This window comes from Heterodontus francisci, chromosome 19 (genome assembly GCF_036365525.1).
Source record: "Heterodontus francisci isolate sHetFra1 chromosome 19, sHetFra1.hap1, whole genome shotgun sequence".
NCBI classification, from domain to species: domain Eukaryota; kingdom Metazoa; phylum Chordata; class Chondrichthyes; order Heterodontiformes; family Heterodontidae; genus Heterodontus; species Heterodontus francisci.
In genome coordinates, this window is record NC_090389.1 from 80,630,134 (window position 1) to 80,654,580 (window position 24,447).

Genomic DNA, 24,447 nt, shown 5'->3' on the forward strand with positions numbered 1-24,447 from the left:
TTATCCAATCCTCTATATCCCTTGACATCCAGGGTTCCCTGGACTTGTTGGTCCTACCCTTCACCTTAACGGGTACACGTTGGCTCTGAACTCTCACTACTTCCTCTTTGAATGACTCCCACTGGTCTGATTTAGACTTTCCTACAAGTAGCTGCTCCCAGTCCATTTTGGCCAGATCCTGTTTTATCATATTGAAATCGGCCTTCCCCCAATTCAGTATCTTTATTTCCAGTTCATCTTTGTCCTTTTCCATAACTACCTTAAATCTTACAGAATTATGGTCACTATCCCCGAAATGCTCCTCCACTGACACTTCTCCCACTTGTCTGGCTTCCTTCCCTAGGATTAGGTCCAGTACTGCCCCTTCTCTTGTTGGACTTTCTACGTGCTGGCTCAAAAAGCTCTCCTGTATGCATTTTAAGAATTCCGCCCCCTTTAAGCCTTTTGCATTAAGACTATCCCAGTTGAATTTGGGGAAGTTGAAGTCCCCTACTATTATTACCCTATTATTTTTACACCTGTCTGAGATTTGCCTACATATCTGCTCCTCTATCTCTCCCTGACTGTTTGGAGGCCTGTAGTACATTCCCAGCCAAGTTTATACCCCCTTTTTGCTTTTAAGTTCTACCCATGTGGCCTCATTTGAGGAACCTTCGAAGATATCATCCCTCCTTACTGCAGTAATTGACTCCTTGATCAACAGTGCAATCCTCTTTTACTCCCTCCCCATGTCACGCCTGTAGATTTTATACCCTGGAATATTGAGCTGCCAGTCCTGCCCCTCCCTCAACCATGTCTCCGTGATAGCAATAATATCATAATCCCATGTGCTGATCATCGCCCTCAATTCATCTGCCTTACTAGTAAAATTGACGCAATCCAGCCTTGCATTTTTCATTTGTGCCTTAACAGGTCTATAGTTGCTCTGCCTTCCAGACTGACTCAGTTTCTCTTCTATATTTGACTGTGCATCACCCCTTACTGTAACTCCACTCTGTATCCCACCCCCCTGCCAAATTAGTTTAACCCCCTCCCCCCGCCTCCCACCAACAGCACTAGCAAACCTCCCAGCAAGGATGTTGGTCCCCTTCCAGTTCAGGTGCAACCCGTCCAACTTGGACAGGTCCCACCTTTGCCAGAAACAGATCCAGGAAACTAAAGCCCTCCCTCCTGCACCATCTCCTCAGTCACGCTTTCATCTGCTCTATCCTCCTATTCCTATACTCACTAGCACGTGGCACCGGGAGTAATCCAGAGATTGCAACCTTTGAGGTCTTGCTTTTTAACTTGCTACCTAGCTCCCTAAATTCTTGTTGCAGGACCTCATCCCTCTTTCTACCTATGTCATTGGTACCAATGTGAACCACGACCTCTGATTGTTCACCCATCCCCTTCAGAATGTCTTACAGCCACTCCATGACATCCTTGACCCTAGCACCAGGGAGGCAACATACCATCCTGGAGTCACTTTTGCAGCCACAGAAACGCCTATCTGTACCCCTTACAATAGAATCCCCTATCACTATAGCTCTCCCACTCCTTTTCCTCCCCTCCTGTGCAGTTGAGCTACCCGTGGTGCCACAGACTTGGCTCTTGCTGCATTCCCCTGAGAAGCTATCTGCCCCGACAGTATCAAAAGTGGAATATCTGTTAGAGATAAAGATGGACTCAGGGGACTCATGCACTACCTATCTAGTTCTTCTACTCTGCCTGGCGGTCACCCATTCCCTTTCTGCCTGAGCATTCTTTACCTGCGGTGTGACCACTGCCCTGTACGTGCTATCCACGATGATCTCAGCCTCACGGATGCTCTGTGGAGGTAGCATGGAGAGCAAACACAAGCTCAAACCACTTGCCTTTCCAGGAATGGGGAGAAGCATTGTAGGAGATACCAGTCCAATCTGGATGTGTTCCTTTGTGTGGAGGGGCATAGAAGAATTACTGGAAACAAGGTTTGGTTAAAGTAAATAAAGAGAAATTGTTTCAAATGGCTGAAGGATCGTAAACCAAAGGACTCAGATTTAAGGTGATTAGCAAAAGAGACAGAGGTGACATGAGGAAAAACATAACAAGTGGTTAGGATTTGGAATGCACTTCCTGATAGGGTGATGGATACAGATTCAATAGTAGCCTACTAAAGGGAATTGGATAAATACTTGAAGGAAAAAATATAACAGGGAAATGAGGTGAGGGGGGGAGGGGGAGTGGGATTAATTGGATTGCTCTTCGAAAGACTCGATAGGCTGAATAGTCTCCTTCTATGCTGTGCTATTCTATGATTGTATAACCACTTTAATTGGACCTCCATAATGTTTTGGGCCAGTAAATGTTCTCAAGTTTGTCTTGCTGACCAAGTTGACATGAAACAAATAACCATACAGACACTTGGCTTCATGTAATTCCCAACCTCCCACTCTGCACCGACGATCCCATAAACAGCAAGTGGAACTCCAAATAATCAATAGGGAGGTGTTGAAAGTAGCACACACTGCAACCGATCCATTGCCTTCTCTTCACCTCTTCCCCCTCTGCCCTCTGGTCTAGCATCTTGAAGACAGATACTAATCTTGTAGGTTTTGATCTATATGTGTGGCACTGGATTGGAGATTAAAAGATGACATTTCAATTCTCTTCGACTTGATCCTCCATCACTGACAAGAACATACTGAAATCAATTTATATTCAATGATATTCATTGGCCAGAATTTTACCAGCCCATTGGATACAGGCTGGGAGGTGGGAGAGGTCGTAAAGTGATGGTGAAAGGCATCAGGAGGGAAGCCCAACGTGTTCCTGCCACCAGCATATATTCCCAGCGACGGGAATGGTAGTGGCTCGGATGCCTGTCAACCAGAGGCAGGCGGCCAATTAAGCCAATTGATTGGCTTTTGACGGCCACTGCCGCCATTTTACTGGTGTTGGAATGGCCCTCCTCCCATGTGGGCACTTTGCCAGCTGCATCGACACAGCCTCCCAGCTCCCAGCCTCATGGTGGAGGGGGGTGGGGGTAGGGTGGAGCGAGTGGGGACCTTACTTTCCAGAGGCTCCATGGACTAAGGAGGGGCCCCCCAGCATCAATGGCCACCCCGGCGGATCTGACGCCACTGCTGGAGGGTTCGCCCCTCCGATTGCTTGTCTGTCCGGCCCCGGCACATCAATAAATCTCTTACGGGCCCTTTGAGGGTGCCTTAAGATGGAGGCACCCTCTCCATCTCCTGCAGCCTCAGCAGTGGCCACCTCTATTGACGGTACTGCCGAATCTGCAGAGCTGCCAGCCCTCTGATTGAGTCATCAGTTCGGAGAGGCAGGCCGCCGTCCTTAATTGGTTGATGGTCCTGGCAGCGGCCTCTTAATTGGCACAATGGTAAAATTGCTGTCACGGTCCCGTCGTTTGCCCGCACGAGCTAGGGACCCACGTTTGCTCCTGACGTTGGGACTCATGGCATGTCGTTAAAATCCTGGCCATTGTTTCAGTCTTTCAATAGCCGTAGCCACACAGTATAGGATAGTGCAGTGTGTGATATGAAGGGATGGTTTGTAATTGCAGAGACACTACCACCCCCATTAGCCTTTAAGGTATATACTGAATAAAGGATCACTCCTATTTTGTTTGCTCTGTCATAATACATAAGTACATAACTGTACTATTCATAAGTAGCTCTTACACTTCCTAATAACCCAGCATCAAATCATAAAGGAATAGCAACCCTCCACTTACAATCTCCGTCCTTTAGTCTGATTTAGCCAGTCGCTTAACTGCATAATTGAAACAGCATTTGATGGTAATTAATGTGAAATGTAAACTTGTGTGAAGTTAAACATTTATTGCTGAGGGTTTCTCATTAATAACTTCTGCTATTTTTTTAACATTTATAATTTATTATAAAGCCATAAGCAGAAGGTTTTCCGGCAAATAGCTTCCGTGGCCTGGGCATTATTAGATTACGTTTACTGGGAGCCAGAGTCCCAGGATAGTTCTGAACTTGAGTAGCTACTGTCGGAAAAGGAATGCTGGATAGAGAGGGTTCCCATTACAAGGTCACCAGCCTCACATCCTGTTGGTTCAGAGGTGAATGTATACCTCAGAGACAGTCCCTGGTCACCATTCACAGTTCCAAAAATATTATGTGACTGATTCTTAAACCCATGTTGTAGTCACAAGATCAGAGAAGAATTACTAGAATGGTACCAGGGATGAGGAACTTCAGAGAGACTGGAGAAGCTGGGATTGTTCTCCTTCGAGCAGAGAAGTTTAAGGGGAGATTTAATTGAGACATTTAAAATCATGAAGGGTTTTGATGGAGTAAATTAAGGAGAAACTGTTTCCACTGGCAGAAGGGTCGGTAAATCTGGAATCAAAAGCTAGTTTCTTTAATAATGATCATGACACAATTGGAATGTCGTTAAAAACCTATCTGGTTCACTAATATCCTTTAAGGGAGGAAATCTGCCATCCTTACCCGGTCTGGCCTACACATGACTCCAGATCCACAGCAATGTGATTGACTCTTAACTGCCCTCTGAAATGGCCTAGCAAGCCACTCAGTTGTATCAAATTGCTACAGAAAAAGCACTGTGGGTGTACCTACACCACATGGACTGCAGTGGTTCAAGAAGGCAGCTCATCACCACCTTCTCAAGGGTAATTAGGGATGGGCAATAGATGCTGGCCTAGCCAGTGATGCCTACATCCCAGGAACCAAGTTTAAAAAACCCACAGATTTAAGGGAATTGGCAAAAGAGCCAGAAGGAAGGTGAGGAGAATTTGTTTATGCAGCAAGTTGTTGTGATGTAGAACGCTCTGCCTGAAAAGACGATGGAAGCAGATTCAATAGCAACTTTCAAAAGAAATTGCATAAATACTTGAAGGGGAAAAATTTACAGGGCTATGGAGAAAGAGCTGAGGGTAGTGGGCCTAATTTGTATAGCCCTTTCCGAGTCAGCACAGGCAGGATGAGGCTCTCCAAGGCCTTGTGGTGGCTACAGTTGAACACCTCCCCATGTCCTCAGCATCATAGATGCCAGTCTTCAGCTAATTTGATTCACCCCTCTTGATATGAAGAAACAGCTGAAAGCACTGGATTCAACAAAAGATATAGACCCTGACAACATCGCAGCTGTAGTATTGAAGACTTGTGCTCCAGAACTAGCTGTTCCCCTAGCAAAGCTGTTCCAGTACAGCTACAACTGGCATCTATCCGACAATGTGGAAAATTACCTGGATATGTCCTGTCCACAAACAGCAGGACAAATCCAATCCGGCCAATTATCGTCCATCAGTCTACTCTCAATCATCAGAAAAGTCATGGAAGGTGTCATTGACATTGCCATCATGCAGCACTAACTCACCAATAACCTGCTGACCGATGTTCAGTTTGGGTTTATTTATTTAGAGATACAACACTGAAACAGGCCCTTCGGCCCACCGGGTCTGTGCCAACCAACAACCACCCATTTATACTAATCCTACAGTAATCCCATATTCCCTACCACATCCCCACCATTCTCCTACCACCAACTACACTGGGGGCAATTTACAATGGCCAATTTACCTATCAACCTGCAAGTCTTTGGCTGTGGGAGGAAACCGGAGCACCCGGCGGAAACCCACGCGGTCACAGGGAGAACTTGCAGACTCCGCACAGGCAGTACCCAGAACTGAACCCAGGTCGCTGGAGCTGAGAGGCTGCGGTTCCATCAGGGTCACTCGTCTCCAGACCTCATTACAGCCTTGGTCTAAACATGGACAAAAGAGCAGAAATCCAGTGGTGAGATAAGAGTGACTACCCTTTACATCAAGCAACATTTGACCGAGTGTGACATCAAGGAGCCCGAGAAAAATTGAAGTCAATGGGAATCAGGGGGAAAACTTTTCACCGATTGGAGTCATACATAGCACAAAGGAAGTTGGTGTGGTCGTTGAAGGTCAACCATCTCAGCTCAAGAACATCACCGCAAGTATTCCTCAGGGTAGTGTACTAGGCCCAGCCATCTTGAGCTGCTTTATCAATGAACTTCCCTCCAACATAAGGTCAGATTGGAAATGTTTGCTGATGATTGCACAGTGTTCAGTACCATTCGTGATTCCTCAGATGCAGCAAGACCTGGACAATATCCAGCCTTGGGCTGATAAGTAGCAAGTAATATTCATGTCCCACAAGTGCCAGGCAAGGACCATCTCCAACAAGAGAGAATCTAACCATATCCCCTTGACATTCAATGGCATTATCATTATCACTCCCACCATCAAAATCCTGGGGGTTACTATTGACCAGAAACTGAAATGGACCAGCCATATAAATATTGTGGCTACAAGAGCAGGTCAGAGGCTGGGAATTCTGTGGCGAGTAACTCATCTCCTGACTCCCCAAAGCCTTTCCACATCTACAAGGCACAAGTCAGCAGTGTGATGGAATATTCTCCACTTGCCTGGATGCGTACATGTCCAACGACACTCAAGAAGCTCGACACCATCCAAGACAAAGCAGTCCACTTGATTGGCACCCCATGTACCATGTTAAACATTCAGTCCCTCCACCAGCGGTGCACAGTGCCACAGTGTTTACCATCTACAAGATACACTGCAGGAACGCACCAAGGATCCTTTGACAGCACCTTCCAAACCCACGACCTAGAAGAACGAGGGCAGCAGACACATGGGAACACCAGCATCTGCATGTTCCCCTCCAACCCCTCCAAGTCACACACCATCTTGACTTGGAACTATATCACAGTTCCTTCACTGTCACTGGGTCAAAATCCTGGAACTCCCTCCCTAACAGCAGTGTGGGTGTACCTACACCTCGCAGACTGCAGCGGTTCAAGAAGGCAGCTCACCACCACCTTCTCAAGGGAAATTAGGGATGGACAATAAATGCTGGCCTAGCCAGCGACGCCCACATCCTCTGAACAAGTTTTTAAAAATTGGACAGAACTCCAGCTGAGCCTAACCTGTGATTTATAAAGGTTTAGCATAACTCTTTACTTTTGTACTTCCCTTTTGTTGACCAGAAGTGGATTTATGGTATTTAAGGCACTGTCTGACTAGAACACTATAAAGTTTGATAATAACCTCCTTTGAATTATATTCCACTGTCATATTTCTGTAATTCAACATCCTGTTGGCTTTATTGATTGTTGTTCTGCATTGGTTGGATATCCTTTAGCCTCTCCTGTACTAAGATTCCTTGGTCTCTATTTCAACTTCATCCCGGCTATTTCAACACCTTTTGTGAAATATGCATTCCGTGTAAGTTTTCTGCTTTAAATTTCATCTTATATCAGATACACTACAGCTGCTAGCCTGACGTGTAATGCTCAATCAGCAAACTTCCAAAAACGATGGGCAAAATTTCACACAAAAGCTGTAATCATAGATTCATACAGCTTAGAAGGAGGCTATTCGTCCCATTGTGCCACTGCCAACTCCCCTGCGTAAAAAAATTCTCCTCCTCGCCCCTCTGGTTCCTTTGCTAATTATCTTCAATCTCTGTCCTCTGGTTACCAACCCTCCTGTGTCAGTTATTTTAATGGCGCTCCAACCCACACATTGTCCCTTCCTTTAAAATAGAAAACAATGAAATTTCATCCAAAATTGTAAATGAAAACATTTACTCCAATATTATGCAGCGCAGTTTTACCCCAGGATAAACAGAATAAATTACATGCACAACAATTTGAAAGTAGATTGATTATATTTTAGTGCATGATGCTAATTGTCTTTTGACATGGAAGCTGACCCATGCGTTTATCTTTTCAGATCTGGTTTCCCGAGGTGTTGTCACCTACCAGCTGAATTATTCGTGCTGTTACAACACTCTGTTGCTGGATGAGGAGAGAGGCAAATTATTTGTCGGAGCAAAGAATTATCTCATCACTCTCAACCTGGAAAACATCAGCAAACACGACAAGAAGGTGATTAAGGCTCACATGGACTATATCTGGCCAGTCTGAGGGCTTAACTATTCAAGAAGCTGACTTTCTGAAGGATGCTGATTAATGATTTAACGATTTACATTGCAATTAGGGAGGTGAAGGAGACAATGAGAACATACGAACATATGCATTAGGAGCAGAAGTAGACCACTCGGCCCTTCGAGCCTGCTCCGCTATTCAATAAGTTCATGGCTGAACTGATTACTCCTCATTTCCACCTACCCCCGATAACCTTCCACCCCCTTGCTTATCAACAAACTATCTACCTCTGCCTTAAAAATAGTCAAAGACTCTGCTTCCACCGCCTTTTGAGGGAGTGAATTCCAAAGATTCACGACCCTCTGAGAGAAAAAATTTCTCCTCATCTCTGTCTTAAATGGGTGACCCCTTATTTTTAAACAGTGTCCCCTAGTTTGAGATTCTCCCTCAAGGGGAAACATCCTTTCCACATTCACCCTGTCAAGACCCCTCAGGATCTTATATGTTTCAATCAGGTCACCTCTTACTCTTCTAAATTCCAGCCGATACATGCCTAGCCTGTTCAATCTTTCCTCGTAAGACAGCCCGCCCATTCCAGGTATTAGTTTAGTAAACCTTCTCTGTACTGCTTCCAATGCATTTACATCCTTCCTTAAATAAAGAGACCAATACTGTACACAGTACACCAGATGTATTATCACCAATGCCCTGTATAACTGAAGCATAACCGCCCTACTTTTGTATTCAATTCCCCTCGCATTAAACAATAACATTCTATTAGCTTTCCTAATTACATGCTGTACCTTCATACTAACCTTTTGTGATTCATGCACTAGGACACCCAGATCCCTCTGCATCTCAGAGCTCTGCAATCTCTCACCATTTAGATAATATGTTTCCTTTTTATATTCTTCCTACCAAAGTGGACAATTTCACACTTTCCCAAATTATACTCCATTTGCCAGGTCTTTGCCCAGTCACTTAACCTATCTATATCCCTTTGTAATCCCCTTATGTCCTCTTCACAAGTTACTTTCCTACCTATCTTTGTGTCATCAGCAAATTTCGCAACCATACCGTCAGTCTTTTCATCTAAGTCATTTATATAAATTGTAAAAAGTTGAGGCCCCAGCACTGATCCCTGTGGCACACCACTCGTTACATCTTGACAACCAGAAAATGACCCATTTATGCCTACTCTCTGTTTTCTGTTAGATAACCAATCTTCTATCCATGCCAATATATTACCCCCTACAACATGAGCTTTTATTTTCTGCAATAACCTTTGATGTGGCACCTTATCAAATGTCTTCTGGCTGCGAAAAGTTTTGTAACACTTGTTGGTAGAAAGCTCTAAAACGTTTTGATCCAGCTGCTGGGAAAATCTATTTAATCAATCAAGAGAATTTCCCCACACTGTTCTTCGTTTTTATTCCCTCTTCTTTTTGAAACCATTCTTGATTCTCTTTGGGGTCCCAATCGTTGGGCACCTGCCCCCAAGTACAGAAGAAAGAACGTGAATTACATAGTACCTTACCTGTTCCTCAGTGTATTCTAAAGTGCTTCATATCAATAGAACTTCTTTTGAAGTGCACTGCTCTTATGTATGGCAAGCAATTTTCACACAAGATCCACAAATAGCAATGAAAAGAATGACTAGTTTACCTGTTGTTGGTGGTGGTCTTTGAGGAAGGAGCACTAACCAGGATATTAGCAGAGCATCCTGCTCTTTTTAATTTTATCGAGGGATCTTTTGTATCCACCTGAATAGGCCAACAGGGCTTCAGTTTAATATCTGCTCTGAAAGATGGTGCTCTCTCAACAGTGTCCTGAAGCATCAGCCTGGGTTAATTCCTGCAATGGGGCTTAAACCCACAGACTTCTGACTTAGGGAAAGAGAGCGAAACTAACTCCTTACCCAAGACACTGTTGGCAGGCTGAATCACCAATGTGGTATGTAGCTGGGCCAAATCCTTTCCTTGCTGATGGTTATCACACTCATGTGTCAAACAGGGGTATCTAGACAAAGGTTGGGAGCAGTCCCCTGGGGCTTTCTCACCAATATCCTAGCTCAGGTATATGTCTTTACAAAGCAGGCTGAGATCAGCCATGTCATCCGAGACTAGTCACTGATCCGAGGACCTATCCATGGGCTGAATTTTCAGGGCCCCCTCAAGTCAGGAATGGAGGTGGGGAGCTCCTGAAAAATACCAGCGCCGGGTGGCATGTCAATTTCAAGATGCTGTTCCTGGCGCCGACAGTAATCACCAGGGTGAGGGGAGGGCTGAACAAGAGTCTCTCTCTCCTCCAAACTGAGGCCAATTATAGCTGTTTAAAAATTCATTAGGAGCTTGTCACAGGTTGGTGTTAAAGTTTTAAAGGGGCACATGGGTTACCCGCACCTTCAGAGACAGACCAGCTGAAGGGAGAATGGTAAAAAGTGGGGAGTCAGTCATCCCTGCTCCAGGGCATCACCCTGGCCCCATCAGAGGGCTAACGGGGCAAAGGAGGACTCAGCAATTGGCCAGAGGGTATCTTTAGCACTGTTCGGGTGGCAGGAAGGGTGGGCATTCAGCATCTGGGCTTTGAGCAGTGTTGGCACCCACTGGCATCGCAGGGGCAGAAGAGCAGGGGGAAAGGCTGCCAAGGACAATTGGGTGGCTACCTGCTAAGAAGGAAGCTTTGAGTTGCCAATGAGCGTTTGACTGTCAGATTTTGGGCCCAGTGGCAATGAGAGGCAATGCCATCCACAGGAAGGGCAGAACCCCGGGCATCAGGAGAGCAAGGAGAGGAAAGAGGGGCAGGAAAGCAACAGAGGATCAACACCCTCAACACAGGATCTACCGTGGAAGAGGGAGCTACCTGGAGATGACTGAGACCCAGTGTTGCAGGAGACTGCGACCCTCCAGGCAGATGGTCACAGACTTCTGTGCTGAAGACCTCACACCTTGCAGCACTGGTCACCAGGCCCTGCCAATGGCCATCAAAGTCACTCTGGCCTTGAAGCTCTTCGCTTCTGCCTCCTTCCAGGGATCAGCTGCGGACCTCAGTGGCATCTCCAAAATGGCTGCACACCACTGCATCACGCTGGTCACTGATGGCCTCTTTGCCAAAGTTGGACAGCACATTCATTTCATGACAAATATGGCCTGCGCAGGAACAGAGGGCATTGGGTATCACCTCCAACGTTGGCCTCACCCTGGTGCAGGGCATCATTGATTGCATCCATGTGACCATCAAGGCACCCAGCGATTGGTCAGTGAGATCCTCTAACAGGAAGGGCTCCCACTCCCTCAACGTCCAACTGGTCTGTGACCACAACAAGAGCTTCCTCCATGTGTGTGCTCACTTTCCTGGCAGTTACCATGACTCATTCATCCTCCAGCAGTCCAGGCTGCTTCAGATTTTTTCTCCAATCCCCAAAGCATGTGGGGGGGGGATCCTAGCGGACAAAGGATATCCCTTGAAGAGGTGGCTACTGACCCCTCTATGGAAGCCAGAGACAGAGGCTTAGAGGCGATACAAGCAGTGCCATCTGCTCAGCAGGACAATCATTGAGAAGGCCATTGGGCTTCTGAAGGTGTGATTCAGATGCCTGGCCCGGTCAGGTGGCACCTTGTAATACCCTTCTGCAAGGGTCTCAGTCATTGTGGTGGTCTGCTGCGCTGTCCATTACGGCCCTCCAGAGAGATGTGGATCTTCAGTACAATGAGGCCCTGGAAGGGGACTGCTCATCGGGGGAGGAGCAGCAGCAGGAGATGAGAGAGTAGGGGAAGGGGAGGCAGAGGGAGATGACGCTGAACAGAGAGTTTCCCCTGCTGCACGATGAGGTGGCATCCTCTTCCCACTCTCCAGGAAGAGGACCTACCTCCTCTCCCTCACAACCTCCAGCATTAGATCCAGTTGGGCACCAATGAAGCAAAGGGCTGGCCTGCCCCGGGTGCCAGGCCTCTGGCTCCCATTGGCTCTAAGTGGACAAGAAGCCCGTCTCCATACCAATTAAAGACATACTACAAAAATCTTAACTTCAATCAGTTTCCCACTGGAGGCGGGTTTCTGACCTGAAAACAAGCCCAGCTCCTGTTTCCTGCCTCCATGGTGAAAATTCAGCCCCCGGTCTCAGTTCCACACCAGGCGAAAGGAAATGTTTAAATGGAAACGTGATAAGTTCCCTCTTAAAAGTAGATTTGCTTAAATTTTGAGTTCTTTTTTTCCAAAGTGGCAGCCAAAAGAATTCTGTTGTATTAAAGAACAGATTCTTGTTGCATTTAATTAACCCACTACCTGTCTTTTCGTTTCCAAGGAGTGCAAAGTTGATAGGACTGGCGAGAGGCTGGGGGAAGGGAGGATTCAAATAAAGCATCTTGATTTGCCTTCTCCCTCCTCCCTCATTAGTCATGACTAGACTCCCATTTCTCATCCCATGCAATTCCCATGTGGAATATTGCACTACCGTTCCACAAGTTAAACAGCTCAGCATTTTACAGATATCTTTCTCTAATTAATTGCCAGCTCCAGGGTTGTGGCGCGGCTGAGACCCTGATGTTTCAGTCAACTACTGAGTCTGATAAATGAGAGGATGCATTCCACTCCTAATTAAAATGATGCTGAAGGGCCACAGTGAATGCATTCATCTGAATCATCTGACACCAGGCTGCCTTGCAGCTTAACTGAGGTCAGAACTGGTACCAGGCAACACTTCAACAGATTCTGTGCTGAATTTAAACTCCTCTCTTCTTCATTCACTCTCTCTCTCTTGTCTGTTTTTACTCTCCTTGTCTATCTCGCCATGTCTCCATTTACTTTTTTATTTGTTTTTCCCTCTCGCCTCCTTAACCTACCCTCCCCCCACTCCCCCCCCACCCCCCCCCCCCCCCCCCAACTCGTCTCTCCGCATTTTCTGTCCTGTCTTTATGTCTGTTTTTGGCTTCGAAATAGGCAAAGGATCACAATATATTTCAAAGCAGAAATCTTCACCTCCATCCCAGAGTGCATCTTTGCAGTGTTATCAAACAAGATTTGACACTGAGCCACATAAGGCAATATTGTTGCAGATTGCCAAAAGTATGGTAAAAGAGTTAGGTTTTTAATGAGTGTCTTAATAAGAGGAAAGTGAGATCGAGAGGCGGAGAGGTTTAGGGAGGGAATTCCAGAGCTTAGGGCCTAGGCAGCAGAAGGCAGGACCGCCAATGTCGGAGCAATGAAAATCGGGGATGCTCAAGAGGTCAGAATTGGAGGAGTGCAGATATCGTGGAGGGTTGTGGGGCTGGAGGAGGTTACAGAGATAAGGAGGGCCAAGGCCATGGACGATTTTGAAAACAGTGATGAGAATTTTCAAATCGAGGTGCTGCTTGATAAGGACGATCGGAATAAGTACTTGTATTAACCTGGAAAACGTGCAACAGGGCAGCTCTGATGGTGGACTCACTTCAGACTTGGAGCTCTCATGTTTTGTTTAGAGTTTGGGGAGTATGCAGGTTCCAATGGTTTTGGAATTGTTAAAAAAAAAAAGTCCTCAGCCAAGTTTCAAATTTAAGCCAAAAGCTGTACTCTGCAGGGGATGATTTGTTTCTTAACTTGTGGCTTGGAGATGTTCAACATTGAGATTATTAAGAGGCTTGGATGAGGGTTTCAGCAGCAGATGGGCTGAGGCAGAGGCTGAGTTGGGCAATGTTAAGGAGGTGTAAGTAAGTTGTCTTTTGGCATATGGGCTTGTAAGTTCAGCTCAAAGGCAGATAGGACACCGAGGTTGCTAACGGTTTGGTTCATTTATGATGGGATGAATTGAGAAGGAGCAGAATTTGTGGTGGGGAGTGGGTGAGGTGTTGGGGACAAAGAGGATACCTTCAGTCTTCCCAATGCTTAACTGGAGAAAATGGTGGCTCATCCACAGTTGGATGTTAGACAAGTAGTCTGACAATTCAGAGGCTGTGGAGGGGTTGCAAGACGATAGGGTCAGCATACATGTGGAAGCTGACCCCATGTTTGAAGATGCCATTGTCAAGCGACACTGTGTAGGTGAAGAAGAGGAGGCCAAGGATAGTTTATTTATGGTGTTGGCTGAGGGATACATACGCACAAACGAATTAGGAGCAGGAGTAGGCCACTCGACCCTTCAAGCCTGCTCTGCCATTCACTAAGTTAATGGCTGAACTGATTACTCCACATTTCCACCTACCCCCAATAACTTTCCACCCCCTTGCTTATCAAGAATCTATCTACCTCTGCCTTAAAATATTCAAAGACTCTGCTTCCACCTCCTTTTGAGGATTAGAATTCCAAAGACTCATGACCCTCTGAGGGAAACAATTTCTCTTTATCTCTGTCTTAAATGGGCGACCCCTTATTTTTAAACAGTGACCCCTAGTTCTAGATTCTCCCACAAGAGGGAACATCCCTTCCACATCCACCCTGTCAAGACCCCTCAGGATCTTACACATTTAAATCAAGTCGCCTCTTACTCTTCTAAATTCCAGCAGATACAAGCCTAGCCTGTCCAATCTTTCCTCGTAAGACAGCCTGCTCATTCCAGGTATTAGTTTAGTAAACCTTCTCTGTACTGCCTCCAATGCATTTACATCCTTCCTTAAATAAGGAGACCAGTACTGTACACAGTACTCCAGATGTGTTCTCACCAATGCCTTGTATAGCTGAAGCATAACCTCCCTACTTTTGTATTCAATTCCCCTCATGATAAACTATAACATTCTATTAGCTTTCCTAATTACTTGCTGTACCAGTATAATAACCTTTTGCGATTCATGCACTAGGACACCCAGATCCCTCTGCATCTCAGAGCTCTGCAATCTCTCACCATTTAGATAATCTTTTTATTCTTCCTGCCAAAGTGGACAATTTCACACTTTCCCACATCATACTCCATTTGCCAGGTCTTTGCCCACTCACTTAACCTATCTATATCCCTTTGTAGCCCCCTTATGTCCTCTTCACAAGTTAATTTCCTACCTATCTTTGTGTCATCAGCAAATTTCGCAACCATACCTTCAAGGACACCAGGGAGAACTCCCCTGCTTTTCTTCAAAATAGCACCATGGGATCTTTTATGTCCACCTGAGAGGGCAGGTTTTAATGTCTCATCTGAAAGACAAGAAGTCTGACAGTGCAGCACTCCCTCAGTACTATGCTGGACTGTCAGCCTAGTGTTTGCACTCAAATCCCTTGAGTTGGATTTAAAATCACAACCTTCTGACTCCGAGCTGAGAGTGCTACCCAATCAGCTAATCTCACCTTTAAGGTCGAATGCTTAATGCGGATTGCCAGGCTAGTCCGTCTTTACCAGCCCATAGGACACACGACTGTGAGAGGTCTCGAGGGTGAGTTATAGTTCATTGGAGGGCTGGAAGAGAGGGGGACATAGTTTTCTTTATTGCCAGAAAACCTGGTCTAACATTCACTGCATTAGTAATCCAGATGGCTGCTGTCATTGACGATGACATCATGTATTTTGACAGAAAACAGTAAGATTGGAACAAACTCTCAAAAAGCAAATTTGTTGCCAATTTCAACTTTGAGCCAGTAATTGTTCTGAGAAATCCGTACCCTTGCCAGTAGGTATTTCATTGATGCACTTTATCATCATTGCACCAATGTAGAAGATGGTTAGTGAATTAATGCAGCCCCTGGGTTTATTATGTAATGCTGTTCAGTGCGCTTCAGTTTCCAGCTCATTGTAATGACTGATTAACTGATTGAATGGATTTAGCAGTAGTTTCTGACATAATCCATGGCTCAGTTGGTAGCACTCTCACCTCTGAGTTCAAAAGTCATGGGTTCAATTCCTACTCCGGATAACTTCAAACCTTATCCCAGGCTTGCACTCCAGTCCTAGCACTGAGGGAGTGTCTTTTGGATGCGACATTCAAACCAAAGCTCTATTTTCCCTCGCCGATGAATTTTATTTTATTTATTCATGGTATGTGGGCATCGCTGGCTGGGCCGGCATTTACTGCCCATCCCTAATTGCCCTCGAGAAGGTGGTGGTGAGCTGCCTCCTTGAACCGCTGCAGTCCGTGTGCAGTAGGTACACCCACAATGCTGTTAGGAAGGGAGTTTTCATTCCTAATTGACTTAGCAGTTTGATGCAACTGAGTGGCTTGCTAGGCCATTTAAGAGACAACCACATTGCTTTGGGTCTGGTATTACATGTAGGCCAGACTAGGTAAGTACAGCAGATTTCCTTCCCTAAAGGGCATTTACAACAATCAACAATGGTTTCATGGCCATCATTAGACTAGCTTTTAATTCCAGATTTATTAATTGAATTTAATTTCCACCTTCTGCCATGGTGGGATTCAAACCCATGTCCCCAGAGCGGTGCCCTGGGTTACTAGTCTAGAGACAATAACACTCCACCACCACCTCCTGACAGAGTCCATGGCATCATTCACAGAAGAGCAGGGGAACGCTCATTGGTGTCCTGGGCCAGTATTTATCCCTCAACAAACATCACTAAAAACAGATTGTCTGCTCATTGTCACATCACTGTCTGTGGGATCTTGCTATCCACACATTGGCTGCTGCGTAACTACAGTGACTGCACATCGTGGCCATGAAGTGCCTTGGGATGCTCTGAGGTCATGAAAGGTGCTATATAAATGCAAGTTCTTTCTTTCTGTCTATGACCATGATGTGCTAGGTTATCTTTTTTGTTAGCCATAAAATTATTGTCCTGTACCCGCATGAGAAAAACAGCCTCGGCGCAGATACTGCCCATTTGTCAGATAGGAGCTCCTTGTCGTTTGTACAGGGCCCTTCTTTTAAGAAGCCCATGCCCTTTGTACAGGGGACAAGAGATTCTCTGCCCATTGAAAGTAGTAGGGAAATGCTGCTTCCTCAATTAGTAATCTTGCTTGTTCTGTTCATATGGATGGATTGCAATTAATCTCAAGGCTATATTGGCTTGAGGGGTTGAATGGCCTACTTCTGTCCCTAATGTTCCTACCTGGTTTACAAGGTATTGGTGCAGGTGCCCGCACTGAAACATGTAACACATGTGAACTATGCAGTACCAGTTGTGAATAAATTACTACCTATTACCTTGTCTTTACTATGCATGGATTGAGGTTGCCAGCGAGACATTCACACGCAATACAGTGGCAGATGTGAGGTGAATATATTGGTGCCCGTGAACGACCCTTCAGGAATTAGAGGGTTAATTGCTGGTGCCAGACTACTCCTGTAATTCTGAAATTTAATTTTTTTTTTTATTTAATTGCGCAGACTATTGTTTCGGATGTTTGGTCATGGATACCCATGTGAGGGTTCATGACCTGGCATGCTGACATGCTGCTGCTCCATTGAACTTACAGTGGTTGTATATCTTGCAGATTTACTGGCCAGCTCCTGTGGAATGGAGAGAAGAGTGCAACTGGGCAGGCAAGGATTTACACGTGAGTACAACCCACTTCTACTTGTCTCAACGCTCTGTCCGATTGACAGTCTATGGTTACCATGAAGAACCAATGGTTCTTTTGCATCCGAGTTGGAAACGGCACCTCCCCCTTCTCCTCCACAACCCCTCCCCATCACACCCAAAATCAATCTCTCTAGACCAACAGCTCCACTTTCTCAAGTTATTAAACGCAAAGAATATATCTGAAAAGTGTTAAGTGTTAAGAGCGTATTTACATGTTGAGGCTGTGTCAATGTGGAAGATGTGAGAAGTTTTACTGCACAATCCAGCAGCCACCTAGAAAAGGGAGTTTCATTTGTTTGGCTTTATGAATGCTGCCTCACTGTGGATGGGGATTAATAATTTTTGTGACAGTCTGGTTGATTTGCACTGTGCTTGAATTCTGATGAAGGTAGTGGAAATGTCTTAAAATTTCCTCTATCTTGGCTGCTCACAGTTCCTTGTTGCTATTGGTTACGCAGCAGAGGTTTTTCAAATTGTAAAACCTAGGTGAAAGCCCAAGGCTCATGCTACAGGACAGCAACATTGATATAGCACCTTTAATGTAGTAAAACATCCAAGGCCCTTCACAGAAGCATTATCAAACAAAATTTGACACTGAGCCACCGAAGGAGATATTAAGACAGGTGATCAAATGCTTGGTCAAGGAGGTAGGTTTGAAGGAGCATCTTAAAGGAGAGAGAGAGAGGCAGAGAGGTTTCGAGAGGGAATTCCAGAGCATGGGGCCTAGACAGCTGAAGGTCTGGCTGCCAGCAATGGAGCAATGAATATTGGGGTTGCACAAGAGGCTAGAATTGGAGGAGTGCAGAGATCTCGGAGAGTTGTTGGGTTGGAAAAGGTCGCAGGGATGGGGAGGGACGAGGCCATTGTGGAACTTGAAAAGAAGGATGAGAATTTTAAACACTAAAGTTGAAAAAACATGGGTATTAAAAGCTTGTTGAGTGTAGGAGAGATGGGAGTGAATAAGGGCAACCCCAGTTTTGAGGTCTTGTGAAAGATTGATAGAGGAGGAGACATTGCGATGACCCTCAATTTCCATGGTGAAAATGTAGAGAGGAAGAAAAGCAAGGTATGCACAGCTTTGAAGAAATGAGAGGAAAGCCCAGATGATCATTGAGTGGTAACAATGCAGCACTGTGAGAAAGGCTGTTAGACAAAGCGGGGAGAGAGAGAGATTCGACAGGCAGATAGTTTGGAGGCTGTAGGTGACAGAGCAAGTTTCTTATCATACAACAAGCTTTTTCTTGTATCCCATCCAAGATTGTGTAAGAAAGGTGTGAGAAAAGACTTTCTGGCAGCATTGAAATCTTGGATGGAATTGTGCCCAACAAGAAAGGGTTGAGAATAGTTGAAAGTGGAAGAGTTTGACGTGAAAGAGTAAAGTGAGCATCTCATAGGAAGTCTTGAACTGAACGAGTGAGGAACATAGAGCAACTTGTGGCATGGATGAGAAGCGAGTCAGTCAAATGGACACAAACATCCAGCAAGGAATCAGTGAAAGACGAAATAAAAACCGATGGTGCTGAATGTACTCAGAAGAGTCCATGAAAGGTCACAGACCTGAAACGTTAACTCTGCTTTCCTCTCCACAGATGGTACCTGGCCTGCTGAGTATTTTCAGCACTTTCTGTTTTTATTTCAGATTTCCAGCATCTGCAGTATTCTATTTTTATTGTATCAGTGAAAGACAGTTGGTGTGAGGTGGGGCATGGGGATGTGAGGTTGGAGCGGGAGCATGACAAGTTATTGTAACTCATCGGCTGACAAGTTCAGTCAAAGCTGGAAAGTGTTCTGGGCCCTGGGCCTATTCAGGTTATAATTATAACCTATATTTAGACCTGAAAACCATGTCAAATATCTGTCAATTTATAATTTCTTTTTTGGTTTGGGCATGGAGTGCATACCAGACGTGTTAGGAAGCTGCATTACATCCCATCCGCTACCTCCCACTATTCATGCCAACTCACAAACCTGTCAGCAGCAGTCCACTCATTGCACTTCAAATCTGCTTCAGACTCTAATTTTGAACAGGTCAGGTGAGCAGTGTATGTGTTGACGAGAACGACAGCTTGTGATTTTTTACACCACAGTGGCAGGGTGCCAATACTTCAAGCTCTCCAGGTTGAAACAAAAGTGACTCTTGCAGCCCTACTGAAGAGAAGCAAGATTTGTAATTATATAGCTCCTTTCACCACCCCAGGATGTCCCAAAGCACTTTACAGCCAATGAAGTACTTTTCAAGTATTGTCCATGTTGTCGTGTAGGAAGCACACAGCAAGCTCCCACAAACAGCAATGTGATAATGACCAGATAATCCATTTTTAGTGCTGTTGGTTGAAGGATAAATATTGGCCAAGACAAGGGGGAGAACTCCTCTGCATTTCTTCAAAATAGTGCCATGGTCCTGAGAATGCAGACACAGCCTTGGTTTAACATCTCATCTGAAAAATGGTGCTTCAGAAAGTGCAGTGGCCTCTCGGTACTGCATTGGAATGTCAGCCTAGATTTTGTGCTCAAGGCTCTGGAGATCTCTGCACTCTTCCACTTCTGGCCTCGTGCACATCCCCAGTTGTCATCATTCCACCATTGGCAGCCAGGCCTTCAGCTACCTGGACCCTAAGCTCTGGAATTCCCTGCCTAAACCTCTTTGCCTTTCTTTCCTCCCTTAAGACATTTCTTAAAACCTACCTCTGGCCAACCTTTTAGACACCTGTCCTAATATCTCCTTACGTAGCTTGATGTCAAATTTTGTTTGAAAACACTCCTGTGAAGTGCCTTGGGGCATTGGTGCTATATAAATGCAAGTTGTTATTCATCAGCAGACTAACTAATAGCAGAGGCCTCTGAGTATGCTGGCACTTGGGTTAGGGTGGCAAAATGACTGGCAATTAATGCTCGAAGCAAATTGATCTTCTGGGCACCGCTGGCATCGTGATTATAACAAAAATTTGTTTATTGGCAGAAATAAGTAGACTTACAGTTTTCCAGGATGTGCTGTTGGCTGGAGCCATCTCGTGCTGGCTGTGTATGTTGAAAAACTATGGGTGCACTGTCCTAGATTTTCTGGCAGCCGTGTCACAATAAATGTGGTCATTTTTTGTGGGTTGGCATTAGAAGCAATGACCACAGAAGCTGTGGGACTTGTGGTAAAAACCTAACCAGTTCACCAATCTCCTTTCAGGGAATGGAATCTGCCCTTTACCTTTTGCGGCCTATTCTAGTCCACACTGCGTGCTTGACTCATGACGCCCTTTGGAGTGGCCTAGCGAGCCACTCCATTGCCAAGGCAACGAGGGATGGCCAATAAATGTGGCCTTGCCAGCATCACCCACATGGCGAAAACAAATTTAAAGGAACAAACTTCTCTTTAAACCTAAAATAGTAGCCATCGCCAGCAGACTGGGAAACCAAGGAATTCCTCTGGACTTGTAAAGAAATCACACTCCTGCTTTGCATTGCTAATTTGATAGCATTTTTATAAATGTTTTAAAACTGTTTGCCTTGAAATTATAAACAATAACAGCTGGACAAATTTAGATGTGCAATAATGTTCAATCTACGTGTATGTCAGACCAGAAGTACACCAGTGAATGGGAGCTGCCACCTTTACCCATACTGGCTTACATGTGACTCCAGTTCTGTACTATGTGGCTGACTCTTGATGCCCTCTGAAGTGGCCGACTGACCCAGTTACTCATAAAAACAATTGCTACAGCAGATGGACCACCAACTAGGGACGGGCAATAAATAAGATCTTGAAGGTCACCTACAACCTGAGAATGAATCAGCAATTGAGCCATGACTCATTCAGTGGTTTGCAGGGACGCACACACAATTAGACTTGGAATTATTTACCGTGTTGTACATCTATAAAGGCTGTCAGGCACTCATGATGTAGTGGAATTACCAGCACTGTAAACTGATTCGAATGATGGATCTGAGGTGAGGAGCTAATATTTGGTTCCGTAATGTTTTGAGTGATGTTACGCAAGTTAATGTAGGCTGTGGGCTTTAAAGGTTCAAGATGCTTATCGCCGCTTCCTGCCCCTCTCTCCCCCTGCCCCTCACTCTCCGGTTTGGATTGGTCTTCTGAACAGAGAGGCGCTTGGAAGGAAATATTCGGGGAGGGAATTGCCACCTGAATTACAGCCAAGAGGTGGCGTTCTTTCCCAGCTGCAGGCAGAGCTCCAGTTCGAGAGGACAGGCAGGGGGGGGGGGGGGGGGGGGGGGGGAGGGGTGGGGGTGGAGAAGGGGTGATGACCTCTTTGATCCGTATGTTGCTTGAACTGCAAGTTTCCAGCTGTTCCAGAAGACATTTCAACTCACTGTTAATTGAACTCTTTCCGTGAAGTTTCCAGTTCCGTTTGAGGGAATAACAAAATCTCTTTCTTTCTTGACTCAATGTTGTCATCCTAACACAACCAATGTTAATTTGCGGTGTGAAAGAAACAGTTGGAGCTGAAAAGGCAAAACACTTGCCTCTTTCCAACCTGATCAGCTCACTGTCTCTTAAGCATGTGGTGCTGTAGATACACAACCCTCGATCTCAAACCATTCACCTTCTCTGGAGTCATAATTGAACCCACAACCTCTGCCTCAATGGTGACAATGCTACCCACTGAGGCACAGACCATTTGGCCCATCTCAGCTCATTGTGTCACCTCACTGCGCCTTAATGATTCTCCATGACTCCATTCGTAGAATGCCATTCTACTTGTCAACTTGTTTCTACAAGCCTTAGGCAATTTCTTATGTAACGTGTCCTCTAAAAGTTACAGAGAAGTTTATGTCTTACCCCTGGTGTAACACAATCTCCTGGTTGAGCTACGTTGAGTTGCAAGTCTTACTTGGCACTGTTCAAGCATTCAGACACAAATTAATGACTTGGAGCTCTGGGATCTACACAGCTGAATGTGGTAACTTCCACACTCTCTGCTTGTTCTGCTACACGCCACCTGCTAGACATTACACTTGGGGTTGTGGTTGAGGGGACTAATTTGCAATCCTGGTGAATGAGTTCATCCCATTATAGAGGAGGCTGTGTGCTGCAGAGGAGCATGCAAGAGACAGCTGCTTGTGGACACTTGTACATCTAGTGATGGGGGTGGGACTGGGGATACCACCATGAACTTCAGGAATCATATATTAGGAAATTGATTAATGTGACTGTAAGTGGTGTTCCTGGAGTGAGCTGATCAGTAACACAGAAGGCAGGAGGCTGGCACCTTGTGTGGCACAGATTCACTGCACTAGTGAAAGTAGCAACAGGACCTGCAATTGTCACAGGTGAACGTGAAATCTTGTAAATATAGAAAAGAGAAACCTGAGGGGTGACCTGACAGAGGTTTTTTAAGATTATTAAAGGGTTTAATAGACCAGAATGAGGTACCTTAAATATAAGATAGTCACTATTAAATCCAATCAGGAACTCAGGTGAAACTTCTTTAGAGAGTGGTTAGAATGTAGAACTCTCTATCACAGAGAGTAGTTGAGGTGAGTAGCATAGATGCATTTAAAGGGAAGCTGGATAAGTACATGAGGGAGAAAGGAATAGAAGGCTACACTGATAGAGTTAGATAAAGATAGGTGGGAGGAAGCTACTGTAAAGCATAAACACTGGCATGGACCAGATGGGCCGAATGGCCCGTTTTTGTGCTGTAAGTTCTATGTAATCCCACTTTGACCTGATACTGTTTTTGGTTAGTGTTGTTCTCCAGTCTCTGTCAGCTGTTTCAAAGACGTATGATGCATGATGCCAGAGGAACCATGTTAGGGGGCACAACTGCTCCCCCAATGTTGCACACAAGGCAGCACCCATGAAGAGTGCTGCTTTTCAACATAATTTACATTGTATTTTTGTCACACTCTCTCATGAAAGATGATGTCCCTTTATGAGTAGGACTTCTCACGCTTGTTTACATAAGTAGCATATTCCACATGTGATTACAGAACAACTTTGCTCAACAGGAGCACGGACACAAAATGTCAAAAGAAAACGCAGAGGCAAAGGCCTTATAAACTGAGCCTTGAAAATGGCATCAGCCTAGGCCTCTGTTACAGACCAGTACCTTCTCCCTTCCTACTTGGTCTGTTTATAGACTGTGCACCAGCAGCACATCTGTCCTGCAGCTGATGTCTGAGTAGCTTTGCTTGAATGAGCCGGTTTGACAACCTGAAAGTGATATATGAGCCACTGCTTGTCATTTCCCACTTTCTAAGAGACCAGAAACACGGTCCAGAGGGCGACTGCCTTTTTGTTAGTGTCCTCAATCTATCACTGGTTAGATAGCCACGAAGTGATAGGAAGCTGAGAGGTCAGAACGAGTGCCGTTTACCAAGGCCACGCGCAAAATTCGGTGAAGCGGAGCAAAAAGGTCGGAAGGGTTTTAGTATCTAACTTTTGGCAGGCTATCAAACCCTCAGCATATGACCTGCTAATGGCCTGCTTGTCACCAGCTAATGGCCAGTTGACAGTAAGATGCGATAAGGCCTTCCTGCTTGCAAGAGAAATGGATGGTAAATTGAACCATCTGGGCAATCTTTGAATTTGATGCCGTTTGGCTTAAATATCTCCAGGTCTTTGCCAAAAAACATTCAGGTCATGCTTGCCACGATGATGGAGAAAGCTGGGGGCAAAGGTCACATGACACTTGGTGCCTCTGCAGTTCATCCGATGCGACTATAAATTATTCCAAATATTCTTATTTGATCCTTATGAATTTTTGAAAGGGAGAAAAGCTGTTCAGGTAAACTTGCAAATATTGTGGCGTTTTCTCCCTTCGTGTGGGTGACTTTCCGCAGTGCTTCATTGAATCTTGCGGCACAGAACGAGGCCATTCGGCCCACCAGTGCTGTGCCAGCTCCATTCGTTCCCTGACCCTGCTCTTTCCATGTAGCCCTGCTAAATTTTCCTTTTCAAGTATTTATCCAATTCCCTTTTGAAAGTTACTATTGAATTTGCTTCCATACCCTTTCAGGCAGTGCACTCCAGATCATTTCTGCTGTTCATCCACTACTTTCCCAGAGATCCTGTGATGCTTCCACCAGTAAGGTGCATGAATGGGAACAGCCCTGCAAAATTTTAAATCTGGGGTTGATAG

General features: G+C 45.3%; 1 protein-coding gene across 5 annotated transcripts in view; it reads left to right on the forward strand.

Annotated features, from left to right (window-relative positions):
* Positions 1-24,447, forward strand: part of sema3b (sema domain, immunoglobulin domain (Ig), short basic domain, secreted, (semaphorin) 3B) — a 298,402-nt gene that overhangs the window by 187,340 nt on the left and 86,615 nt on the right. For all 5 annotated transcript variants that reach the window (XM_068052095.1, XM_068052094.1, XM_068052098.1 and 2 more), the window contains exons 3-4: positions 7,760-7,914; positions 17,262-17,324. In XM_068052095.1, coding sequence (XP_067908196.1) covers positions 7,760-7,914; positions 17,262-17,324 — 218 coding nt within the window. The remainder of the gene's footprint in view (positions 1-7,759; positions 7,915-17,261; positions 17,325-24,447) is intronic.